The 13,463-nt window shown below is 47.8% G+C and overlaps 1 protein-coding gene across 1 annotated transcript in view; it reads right to left on the bottom strand.

The window, feature by feature from the left end:
- Positions 1–13,463, bottom strand: part of LOC116974743 (retinal guanylyl cyclase 2-like) — a 74,737-nt gene that overhangs the window by 25,666 nt on the left and 35,608 nt on the right. The window contains exons 9-11 of the mRNA XM_033023457.1: positions 11,373–11,549; positions 9,997–10,153; positions 5,523–5,672 (exon numbers count right to left, since the gene is read on the bottom strand). Of these exons, the coding sequence (XP_032879348.1) occupies positions 5,523–5,672; positions 9,997–10,153; positions 11,373–11,549 (484 nt within the window). The remainder of the gene's footprint in view (positions 1–5,522; positions 5,673–9,996; positions 10,154–11,372; positions 11,550–13,463) is intronic.

Here is a 13,463-nt window from a genome sequence, read left to right as displayed (position 1 = left end):
AATTAGTATGGGTGTTAGGGGTTATGGGGAGAAGGCAGGAGAATGGGGTTAAGAGGGAAAGGTAGATCAGCCATGATTAATTGGCAGAACAGACACGAGACTAATTACCCAATTCTGCTCCTAGAACCTATGAAGGAAGGACTAAAGGGCCTGTCCCACTAGGGTGACATTTTTTGCGACAGCCTGAAAAGAGGTTGTCGTGGCATAGTCGGGGCGTGACGCGGGGTAACACGGGTATGACGCGGGGTGACGCGGGGTGACACGGGGTGACGCGGGGTGACGCGGGGTGACGCGGGGTGACGCGGGGTAACACGGGGTGACACGGGGTGATGCGGGGTGACACGGGGTGACACGGGGTGACGCGGGGTAACACGGGGTGACGCGGGTATGACGCGGGGTGACGCGGGGTGACGCGGGGTGACGCGGGGTGACGCGGGGTGACGCGGAGTGAAGCGTGGCGACACGATGTGACGCGGGGTGACGCGGGGTGACGCGGGGTGACGCGGGGTGACGCGGGGTGACACGGGGTGACGCGGGGTGACACGGGAGTGACACGGGGTGACGCGGGGTGACACGGGGTGACGCGGGGTGACGCGGGGTGACGCGGGGTGACGCGGGGTGACGCGGGGTGACACGGGGTGACGCGGGGTGACACGGGGTGACGCGGGGTGACGCGGGGTGTGACGCGGGGTGACACGGGGTGACGCGGGGTGACGCGGGGTGACGCGGGGTGACGCGGTGTCTCCTTGTCGCCCCTGGATTTTGGAAAGTTCAAAATCTTCAGGTGACATCTGGGTGTCTCATCATGTGGTGCCCCTGTCACACGCTGACGTACGCTGTCCTGCGGGTGACGCCCAGCGACGCGGGTATATAAATCAATCAACCTTTAGCGTCATCTTGCAAAGCAACAGATGTACAGTGCAAAATGAGAAGACGTTTCCCAGGGAATACCGGAGCATCGCACATAAAAGTTAAACATTTCACACATACATAAAAACAATAAAAACAATCCAGTCCCTGATAAAAACAATACAAATAGTTAAAAAGTGCAGGTAAAAAACAGCAACATTAAAATGCAAGTAAAAACAGTGATAAATTGTCCAGGGCAGCTGATTTAAGTGGCCAGTGTCAGAGTTGTTATTAAATTGTCAGTGCAAAAAAGCAGCAGAATCAGGTGGAGTGACGACTTGTTGGGAAAAGGGGAAGTACAGCGGGATCTGGGGGTCCTTGTTCATCAGTCTATGAAAGTAAACATGCAGTAAGCATGCAGGTACAGCAGGCAGTGAAGAAACCGAATGGCATGTTGGCCTTTATAATTGAATTGAATTGAATTGAATACCTTTATTGTCATTCAGACCTTACGGTCTGAACGAAATTTCGTGCCTGCAGTCCTACATACAATCATACAATAATAAACAACAATAAACACAAATTAACATCACCACAGTGTATCCTCCAAGCACCTCCTCACTGTGGTGGAGGCAAAAATCTTAGGGTTACTGTCTCTTCCCTCCTCTTCTCCCTCTGCGCTGAGGCGATTCCCCACCGGGCGATGGCACAACAGTCCCGCGGCTCAACGAACCCCGCAAACGGGCCGGTTCAAACACCGCGGCCCGGGGTGGTCGAAGCTGCCGCCCACCAGTCCAGCACACGCAGCCGCTGGCCCGCGGCTCAACCCAGGACTCGGGTCACCGCCGCCAGAACGCCGTCCCAGCCACCGGAGCACCATTCCAGCCCCGAGCCGGATCGGCCTCACGTGAGTACCGTTCTCCCTCGGGCTGGGCCACTCCGACGGGAGTGCCGTTCTCCCTCGGGCTGGGCCACTCCGACGGGAGTGCCGTTCTCCCTCGGGCTGGGCCACTCCGACGGGAGTGCCGTTCTCCCTCGGGCTGGGCCACTCCGACGGGAGTGCCGTTCTCCCTCGGGCTGGGCCACTCCGACGGGCCACAGCCCCTCACGGGAGAGTCTCTCAGCCCCTCGCCAGGCCACTCTCACGAGAGCGCAGTTCCAGCCCCGGGCTGGGCCACCCTCACGGGAGCGAGCTCAAGGCGAGTCCTGTCAGCTGCCTCCAGAGTCCCGAGGTCGCCAGCTCCGCCATTAGGCCTCAGCGTAGACGGAGGCAGAGAAGGGGGATACGACAAAAAGGTCGTATTCCCCCGAAGGGAGAGACAGCAATCCCCGTTTCAACCCCCACCCCCCCCCCCCCCACATAAAGACGACCTAAAAACCAAAAACGTAACTAGACAAAACGAAAAAAACAACACAAAAAAGTAAAAGACAAACGGACTGCAGGCGAGCCGCAGCCGTTCCCAGCGCCGCCACTTCCGGAAGGAGTTGAGTATAGAAGCAAAGAGGTCCATCGGCAGTTGTATAGGGTCCTAGTGAGACCACACCTGGAGTATTGTGTGCAGGTTTGGTCCCCTCATTTGAGGAAGGACATTCTTGCTACTGAGGGAGTGCAGCGTAGGCTTACAAGGTTAATTCACGGAATGGCGGGACTGTCATATGCTGAGAGAATGGAGCGACTGGGCTTGTATAGAAGGATGAGAGGGAATTTCATTGAAACATATAAGATTATTAAGGGTTTGGACACACTAGAGGCAGAAAACATGTTCCCGATGTTGGGGGAGTCCAGAACCAGGGGCCACAGTTTAAGAATAAGGAGTAAGCCATTTGGAACGGAGACGAGGAAGCCCTTTTTCTCACAGAGACTGGTGAGTTTGTGGAATTCTCTGCCTCAGAGGGCGGTGGAGTCCGGTTCTCTGGATACTATCAAGAGAGAGCTAGATAGGGCTCTTAAAGATAGCGGAGTCAGGGGATATGGGGAGAAGGCAGGAACGGGGTACTGATTGTGGATGATCAGCCATGATCACATTGAATGGTGGTGCTGGCTCAAAGGGCCGAATGGCCTACTCCAGCACCTATTGTCTATTGTCTAGTTTCTAATTTAGACTATAAAATGTGGCCTAACGTAAGTATTATAAAGCTTTAACATCATTAGTTTAGTTTATCATTGTCCCATGTACCAAGGAGCAGCAAAAGGTTTTGATGGATGCGATGCAGTCAGTAACAAGATTACAATCGAGCCGTCCACAGTGTACAGATACAGGATAAAGGAAATAACCTTTAATACAAGCTAAAGTCCAGTAAAGTCCAATTAAAGATAGTTGACTTTTGTTTATTGTCATATGTACCGAGGTACAGTGAAAAGCATTTTGTTGCGTGCTACCCAGTCAGCGAAAAGACTACACATGATTATAATCGAGCCGTCCACAGTGTACAGATACAGGATAAAGGGAATAATGTCAAAGTTGGAAATGTTGCTGTCAGAGTAGAGGTTTAAAAGAGTGGAGCGATTGTAATACTTGATTGCAGATCCACCTCTGTGACCAGCACACAAAGAGATGTGTAGGAAGGAACTGCAGATGCTGGTTTACACCAAAGATAGGCACAAAATGCTGGAGTAACTCATAAGGGACAGGCTGCATCTCTGGAGAGAAGGAATGGGTGATGTTTTGTATCGAGACCTTTCTTCAGAGTCAGGGGAGAGGGAGACATAGATATAGAAGGGTAAGAAACATAGAAACATAGAAAAATAGGTGCAGGAGTAGACCATTCGGCCTTTCGAGCCTGCACCGCCATTCAATAGGATCAAGGCTGATCATCCAAAATCAGTACCCCATTCCTGTTTTCTCCCCATATCCCTTGATTCCGTTAGCCCCAAGAGCTAAATCAAACTCTCTCTTGAAAACATCCAGTGAATCGGCCTCCACTGCCTTCTGTGGCAGAGAATTCCACAGATTCACAACACTCCTGGTGAAAAAGTTTCTCCTAAGGTGTAAGGTGTGAAAACGAAAGATCAGAGGGGATGAGGTTCGAGGAAAATGGTCTACAACGAATATTGTGAGCAATTTTGGGCACCACATCTGGGGACAGATGTGCCGGCTCTGGAGAGGATCCAGAGGAGGTTTACAAGAATGATAGAAACATAGAAACATAGAATATAGGTGCAGGAGTAGGCCATTTGGCCCTTCGAGCCTGCACCATCATTCAATATGATCATGGCTGATCATCCACCTCAGTATCCTGTACCTGCCTTCTCTCCATACCCCCTGATCCCTTTAGCCACAAGGGCCACATCTAACTCCCTCTTAAATATGGCCAATAAACTGGCCTCAACTACATTCTGTGGCAGAGAATTCCAGAGATTCACCACTCTCTGTGTAAAAAATGTTTTTCTCCCAGGATCCCAGGAATGAGTAGGTTAACATATGATGAGCATTTGTCAGCACTGGGCCTGTACTCGCTGGAGTTTAGAAGGATGAGGGGAGATCGCATTGAAACTTACCGAATGGTGAAAGGCCTGGATAGAGTGGATGTGGAGAGGATGTTTCCATTAGTGGTGTAAATAGGCTCCTAAAGCTCACCCCCCTCAGTCTAGTTCAGATAAAATACCGAGTCAAGCACTGGAACAACCAAACTTTATTTTTGGTTGAACAACAAATCCCCCTATAAGATATCTAAACCACTACTGGTTCGATCCTTGTCTCTGTCTGGCCAAGCCCTTCAGCCTCGTGCAAGCAGGCACTACCAAAAGGTCACGCAGTCTGTCCCAAACGCCCTTCCAGAAAATCGACACCGATCCAAATGAGGGCTACCTTTTATAGGTCAACGAACCTTGAGGGGCCGAACTACATAGGGGTGGTTCCCCATACAAACCAATCATACATATCAATTACATCAAAGTATTATTGACAGTTCCCCAAACCAATTACAAAAAGTCCCAAACAATGTCTCTTACAGAAGCTTCTGGAAGGAAGTCAGTTTAACTGAATAATGCAACATTTACCTTGGAATACAAATAATTCTGCCAGGGCTTAACACTCTGGCCAATCAACAAACAGCAGGGTAACTGTCTTGCAACATTGTTTACATTATTTACAATCCAATCAAACTCATCCATCCACAACACCTTGGAGTTTCTCTGCAAGATTCTCATACATACTAACAATTGCATAGATACTTGGACCTTCCGTATCTGATGTACTGATCTGGGACTTAGACTTCCCGGCACAAGCTAGCAGCCTGTGGCTTCTTACACAGAAAAGGCCATTAGGCCTTGTAAATGCATGAATCCTCAGCTTTATTTTGTCTCTATTTTGGCCAGCATTTACAGTGGGAGAGTCTAGGACAAGAGGTCATAGCCTCAGAATTAAAGGGCGCTCTTTTAGGAAGATGAGTAGAAATTTCTTTAGTCAGAGGGTGGTGAATCTGTGGAATTCTTTGCCTCAAAAGGCTGTGGAGGTCAAATCAGTGGATATTTTTTAAGGCAGAGATAGATTCTTGATTAGTACGGGTGTCAGAGGTTATGGGGAGAAGGCAGGAGAATGGGGTTAGGAGGGAGAGGTAGATCAGCCATGATTGAATGGCGGAGTAGACTTGATGGGCGAAATAGCCTAATTCTACTCCTATTCCTTATGTCCTTATGGCCTTATGACCGAGGAATGCTGGACACCACCCACCTTCAGGACTGAGACCCAGCATACAGTATGGTGACCCTCGGACCACGACCTCCTGCAGGATGATTGCAAAGCTGTACGTATCTCCTTTGATTGTCGCTTTCCTCGATAGCTCAGGGTCCCTCAGAAACTCAGGAGCCGTCCAAAACAACTCTGAAGAGAAAATAAAGAGATAGATTGTTGTTTTAGACTCATAGTGTGGAAAAAGGCCCTTCAGCCCAACTTGCCCACACCGCCCATCATGTCCTGGCTACACTAGCCCCACCTGCCTTGCATTTGGTCCATATCCCTCCAAACCTGTCCTATCCATTTACCTGTCTAACAGTTTCTTAAATGTTGGGATAGCCCCTGCCTCAACTACCTCCTCTGGCAGCTCCTTCCATAATGAAGATAGACACAAAATGCTGGAATAATTCAGCAGGTCAGGTTTCTATAGACAATAGAAAATAGACAAAGGTGCAGGAGTAGGCCATTCGGCCCTTCGAGCCAACACCGCCATTCAATGTGATCATGGCTGATAATCCACAATCAGTACCCCGTTCCTGCCTTCTCCCCATATCCCCTGACTCCGCTACCTTTAAGGGCCCTATCTAACTTTCTCTTGAAAGTATCCAGAGAACAGGCCTCCAGGTCTCCTGAGGCAGAGAATTGCACACTCACAACTCTCGGGGTGAAAACGTTTTTCCTCATCTCCGTTCTAAATGGCCGACCCCTTATTCTTAAACTGTGGCCCCTGGTTCTGGACTCCCCCAACATAGGGAACATGGATCTCTGGATTAAAGGAATAGACAGCATTTTGGGTTGGGACCCTTCTTCATTTGGGGTCCAGAGATGCTGCCTGACCCGCTGAGTTACTCCAGCATTTTGTGTCTTCTTTCGGTGTAAACCAGCATCTGCAGTTCCTTCCTGCACATTAAAGTCAGGCAAATTTTCACTTTAATCCATGAAGCTGGAGATTAGGACAGATGAATGCAAGATCATCCCAAGAGTCAGGGTTTACAGTAGCTCTGGAATGGAAGTGACTAGCTACACAATGTCATATAATCATAGAGTGATACAGTGTGGAAACAGGCCCTTTGTCAGGCTCTTAAAGATAGCGGAGTCAGGGGATATGGGGAGAAGGCAGGAACGGGGTACTGATTGTGGATGATCAGCCATGATCACATTGAATGGCGGTGCTGGCTCGAATGGTTGAATGGCCTACTCCTGCACCTATTGTCTATTGTCTATTATTGTCCCAACATGCCTACACCGGCCAACATGTTTACCTGACTTAGTATAGTCTAGAATGCATACACACACGAAGTGCTGGAGTAACTCAGCGGGTCAGGCAGAATGGTTGGGAAACGGATGGGTGACGTTTTGGGTCGGGACCCTTCATCGGTTTAGTTTAGTTGATTGTCACGTGTACCGAGGTGTACAGGCACAGAATGAAGGGAATGGGTTGTAAGGCAACAACTCGACCGTTGTGCCACTGTGCCGCGCCAGAAATAATAAACTAAACTAAACTAAACTGACAGGGATTTTGCAAACTATACAATGACAGACTAACAGGCAGCATGGTGGCATAGCGACAGAGCTACTGCCTTATAGCTCCAGAGATACGGGTTCAATGCCGACTATGGGTGCTTGTCTGTATGGAGTTTGGACGTTCTCCCCATGACCTGCATGGCATTTGACAAGTTCACAAGATATAGTAGGTATATTGCAAAACTTACCTTCAGCGGCACTGCAGTTCTGTCGCTGCCCGTGTGCGCGACTTTGTCACCTTTGAGAGGGGGGCGGGTTTAAAATGCGTTTTTCTCTCGGCTGTTGAAATCGATGTTGTTCAGCCTGACTAGTTGCTGACGAAAAATCACTGCAAAATTTGTTCGCTGCAGCTATTTTTAAACTAAATTGGGATATTTAATTGTTATAGTAGATTAAAAATCATCCTCTAAAGCCGCGAACCCCGACAACGGGACGGATCTCATGTAGGGGACAAGGCAAGGTAGGTTGTTTATTTTTACATTAAAAAGGGCTTCTTAAGATCCCTTTATTCAAAATTTTAAATTGCGAGTACGTGACTTGGGGGCCCATTCAAACCCACAGTATCTTTCATGCCACATGGGCTTCAAATCCACCGCAATGGCAACGTTCCAAACCATCCAGAAAAACCCACTCGCAAACTGATTTAAATGGCCATTAATTTACAGCCATTGAACACTAAATTCTTTCCATTTGGCCTATAAATTAATGTCAATGAGATTTAAAAATCATGTTTTATTGTGAATTCTTGTGTGAATGTTCTTTGGACACTTAGGCTATTTAAAAATGTTAATCTTTTCTTAAGAAATGGATAGATGTTTAGATCTAGTAATTGAATTTTGTAATTAGCTACAATTGGGTAACTAACTAATTATATGCTTTAACTTCAGGTCATCCAAGTAAGATTGTTTAATATTTGTTTCAGAATGCTTCAATCTATAACAACTGAAAATTTATTTCAGTTCTCTTAAATTTTAATAAAGTTATGGGCTTTTGACTGTTCTTGATCACAGCTTTTGTGTTAAGTCAATGGAAAATCAATAATCAACAAGATGCTAATTTCCGAGTATGAAAATGGCCATAACTTTTTTAATACTGAAGATATGAAAGTGAATTAGGTGTCAAATTAAACTTCTTTTTATGCTTTATCTGATGGGATAAATTGCAGACATGATTTTTTTAATTACAAAATTTTGTAACATTGCTAGTTATAGGAGTAGAATAGGCCATTCAGCTCAGCGAGTCTCCTCAGCCATGGCTGATCTCTGCCTCCTAATCCCATTTTCCCGCCTTCTCCCCACAACCCTCGACACCCGTTCTAATCAAGAATTTGTCTATCTCTGCCTTAAAAATATCCACTGACTTGGCCTCCACAGCCCTCTGTGGCAATGAGTTCCACAGATTAACTACCCTGTGACTAAAGAAGTTCCTCCTCACCTCCTTTCTAAAAGAGCGTCCTTTAATTCTCAGGCTGTGACCTCTGGTCCGAGACTGTTCCACCAGTGGAAACATCCTCTCCACATCCACTCTATCCAAGCCTTTCGCTATTCTGTATGTTTCAATGAAGTCTCCCCTCATTCTTCTAAACTCCAGCAAGTAGAGGCCCAGTGCCGTCAAACGCTCATCATATGATAACCCACTCATTCCCGGGATCATTCTTGTAAACCTCCTCTGGACCTTCTCCAGAGCCAGCACATCCTTCCTCTGATGTGGGGTCCAAATTTGCTCACAGTTCTCCAAAAACTGGCCTGACCAGCGCCTTGTAGAGGTTCAGCTCTGAGATCTCCGGTTTCCTCCCACACTCCAAAGACATACAGGTTTGTAGGCTAATTGGCTTGGTATAAGTGTAAAATTGTCCCTAGAGTGTGTCGGGTAGTGTTAATATGATGGATTGGGTTTGGAGTGATACGGGCAGGATTCAGGCAGGTGGGACGTGTAGGTGGGGGCATGTATGTCAGCGTGGGCAAGTTGGGCCTGTTTCTATGTTGAATGACTCCATGACCTGCTGAGATACTCCAACAGTTTGTGTCTTGTATTTGGTAAACCAGCATCTGTAGTTTCTTGTGTCTACAGCTCCGGAATTCTGATAGTAGCCTGGTGTGCCTTGATGCTCTGTACTTTGAATGAAAATAGTTTAGAGGGATAAATGGGGAGAAGGCAGGAGGATGGGGTTTGGTGGGAAGATAACCATTTGGCCCATCTAATCTACTCCAGCATGATTGAATGGTGGTGTAAAGTTGATGGGCCGAATGGCTTAATTATGCTTCCATGACTCATGATCGCTGGTTGGTGCCGAAGGGCCTGTTTCCCGGATCTGGATCTACATGCAAAGCATCACTCAGCATTGGAAGTTGGACAATTTTATACTGGACAATCGTTACATTTTATCAGGCCAATTAACCTACATTGGCTTGGAGGATACCGAAGATCTCAGAGAAAACCCACGCAGATCACGGGGAGAACGCACAGACTCCATACAGACAGCAAGATTGTTAAGGGCTTGGACACACTAGAGGCAGGAAACATGTTCCCGATGTTGGGGGAGTCCAGAACCAGGGGCCACAGTTTAAGAATAAGGGGTAAGTCATTTAGGACGAAGACGAGGAAACACTTTTTCTTTCAAGAAAGAGCTAGATAGGGCTCGTAAAAATAGCGGAGTCAGTGGATATGGGGAGAAGGCAGGAACGGGGTACTGATTGGGGATGATCAGCCATGATCACATTGAATGGCGGAGCTGGCTCGAAGGGCCGAATGGCCTACTCCTGCACCTATTGTCTATTGTCTATTGTTACCCGTAGTCGGGATCGAACCTGGGTCTCCGGCGCTGCATTCTGCTGTAAGGAAGCAACTCTACCGCTGCGCCACCCTGACTGTCGTGCTGCATCTCTAAACTAACCTAGAGTAAACAGTTAGAACAAGCGGGTCTGTACACTTGGTTCGTACACAGTACCTTCGGGTGCTGGATCCTGGTGAGGAACCTTCTGCGCGTCCATTAGATCGATGTAGCCATAGTCCACCACCTTCAGCACGAAGCGTCCGTCTACCACGCAGTTCCGGGATTTCAGCCGTCCATGCGGGAAGTCTCGATGGTGAAGGTACTTCATCCCCTGGCAGAGAGATGTTAAACATTGAAGCTTTGTGATGGGTGGCTCGTCAAACAATCTTTCCTTTCTGTATCCCGGTGCAGCTGGCAATAATAAACCAGTGACAAACCAACATGCAGGAAACATGTTCCCCATGTTGGGGGAGTCCAGAACCAGGGGCCACACACAGTGTAAGAATAAGGGGTAAGCCATTTAGAACGGACCGAGGAAACACTTTTTCCCCACAGAGAGTTGTGAGTCTGTGGAATTCCCTGCTTCAGAGGGCGGTGGAGGCCAGTTCTCTGGATGCTTTCAAGAGAGAGCTAGATAGGGCTCTTAAAGATAGCGGTGTCAGTGGATATGGGGGGAAGGCAGGAACGGGGTACTGATTGGGGATGATCAGCCTTGATTACATTGAATGGCGGTGCTGGCTCGAAGGGCCGAATGGCCTACTCCTGCACCTATGGTCTATTGTCTGTTGTCTAACTGGTCAGTTTTCTTATTCTAGTTGAGGTCCTGGTCACTGAAGGTCAGGACAGGAATTACCAAGAGAAAACGGGGCGGGTCAAACAAGACAACATTCCCAAGACGTGCGGGTTTGTAGGTTTCTAGGGCCTCAGTAAATAGTCCCTAGTGTGTGTAGGGTGGCACTGTGTGCGGGGTGCTCGCTGGTCAGTGCGGACTGAAGGTGGGGCGAAGGGCCTGTGTCCGCACTGTGTGTATCTCTAATCTAAACTAAACCGAACAAAACCTCCTTGAACTGATGCACGTAGTGAATAAAGATGAAACGGTGCAGAGTTACACATAACACCCTGAAGCCGCGGTCTCCGGTAGGAAAGTGCTGATTCGGGACCTCCAAACCGTGGAGTGTGTTTGACTGTCCCGACGTGGGAGCTTAGATCATCCCGACGAGCGAGAAGGCCTGTACATCGGGCCGTCCGTAGCGGCGACTACGGAGTATTCATGGCCCCGACCACGGGTGAACAAAGGAGGAGGATCGGCTGAACTTTGTTGCCTTCCACCACAGTGAAGAATGTTGTGCTGGATGTTTGTGTTAAATTATATTGTGTATTGTGTGTTCTTTTTAAGTGTATCGCTGCTGGCAAATTCATTTCACTGCACCTTCGGGTGTATGTGACCAATAAAAGTGATTTTGACTTTGGCATTGAAGAATGTGGATCTGGAGGTATCTCTAAACTAAACGGCCACCCTCAAGCGAGGCCTTCACCCAGGCATCAATCACCTTGATCAGATCCAACAGAAGGGAAGACTTGAACATCCAGTCCAGCTTGACGTCATCATTGCGGAGTAGGTCGTGCAGACTTCCCCGGGAGCAGTGTTCCGTCGCGATGGCCAACACTCCACGGTCACACAAGAAGCCCAAGAAGGGGTTCACATTCTCATTCCTCAGGTCTCTCATCTTCGAAGAGAGAGAGAGAGAGAGAGAGACAACACACCAACGTTTACGAATTAGCAATTAGACAGTTACGTGGATAGCATGCAGGAAGGAACTGCAGATGCTGGTTTAAGTGTCAGAGGTTCTGGGGAGAAGGCAGGAGGATGGGGTTCGGAGGGAGAGATAGATCAACCCATGAATGAATGACGGAGTAGACTTGATGGGCCAAATGGCCTAATTCTATTCATATTCCCTATGATCTTAAACCAAAGATAGACACAAATAGCTAGAATAACTCAGCGGAACAGGCAGCAACTCTCGAGGAATGGGTGACGTTTCGGGTCGAGACATTTCTTCAGACTGAGAGTCAGGGGATAGGTAAACAAGAGATATAGATGGCGAAATAGAGAGATACAGAATAAATGAATGAAAGATATGCAAAATGATAAAAGGAATGAATATTGATTTCCCTAACTACAAGTAATCCTTGCATCCCCTCTCTGTCCCTCCCCATCCAAGACATTCTACTAGTTTCAAAGTCATCTTGCTGAGACTCATTGTCTGTAACTCGTTTACACCTAGACCAATGGCCTGTTTCCATTATCATCATTGCTTTTTTGCATATCTTCCATTCATGTGTTCTATATCTCTCTACATCACTGTCTGTATCTCTCGCTTCCCTCTCCCCTGACTCTCAGTCTGAAGAAGGGTCTCGACACAAAACATCACCTATTCCTTTTCTCAGAGATGCTGCCTGTCCCGCTGAGTTACTCCAGCTTTTTGTGTCTATCTCAGGTACATGTATAGGACAGATTTAGAGGGATATAGGCCAAATGCAGGCAGAAGCATCTTTATTGGCAAGGGCAAGATGGGCCGAAGGGCCTGATTCCATGCTGTATGGCTCTGTGACTATATGATAATATCTGGGAGAATTGCTGGTTCATAGAGGGAGTGCAGAGAAGGTTCACCAGACTGATTCCTGGGATGTCAGGACTGTCTTATGAAGAAAGGCTGGATAGACTTGGTTTATACTCTCTAGAATTTAGGAGATTGAGAGGGGATCTTATAGAAACTTACAAAATTCTTAAGGGGTTGGACAGGCTAGATGCAGGAAGATTGCTCCCGATGTTGGGGAAGTCCAGGACAAGGGGTCACAGCTTAAGGATAAGGGGGAAATCCTTTAAAACCGAGATGAGAAGAAATTTTTTCACACAGAGAGTGGTGAATCTCTGGAACTCTCTGCCACAGAGGGTAGTCGAGGCCAGTTCATTGGCTATATTTAAGAGGGAGTTAGATGTGGCCCTTGTGGCTAAGGGGATCAGAGGGTATGGAGAGAAGGCAGGTACGGGATACTGAGTTGGATGATCAGCCATGATCATATTGAATGGCGGTGCAGGCTCGAAGGGCCGAATGGCCTACTCCTGCACCTAATTTCTATGTTTCTATATTTCTATAGCGCCAGAGATCCGGGTTCGATCCTGACCTTGGCTGCTGCCTGTGTGAAGTTTGCACGTTCTCCATGTGACCACGTGGGTTTTCTCCGGGTGCTCCGGTTTCCCCCACAACCCAAAGGCGTGTGGGTTTGTGTAGATTAATGGGATCCGGTAAATTGTCCTTTTTGAGTAGGGAGTGGATGAAAAAGTGGGATAACATAGAATCTGGGCACCATGTTATAGGAAAGATATTGTCAAGCTTGAAAGGGTTCAGAGAAGATTTATGAGGATGTTGCCAGGACTAGAGGGTGTGAGCTATAGGGAGAGGTTGAGTAGGCTGGGTCTCTATTCCATGGAGCGCAGGATGATGAGGGGAGATCTTATAGAGGTGTATATAATCATGAGAGGAATAGATTGGGTAGATGCACAGAGTCTTTTACCCAGAGTAGGGGAATCGAGGACAAGAGGACATAGGTTCAAGGTGAAGGGGAAAAGATTTAATAGG

Source organism: Amblyraja radiata, chromosome 6 (genome assembly GCF_010909765.2).
Source record: "Amblyraja radiata isolate CabotCenter1 chromosome 6, sAmbRad1.1.pri, whole genome shotgun sequence".
Lineage (NCBI taxonomy): Eukaryota > Metazoa > Chordata > Chondrichthyes > Rajiformes > Rajidae > Amblyraja > Amblyraja radiata.
The sequence above is the reverse complement of the archived record's forward strand: the minus strand, read 5'-3'. Positions and strand labels throughout refer to the sequence as shown.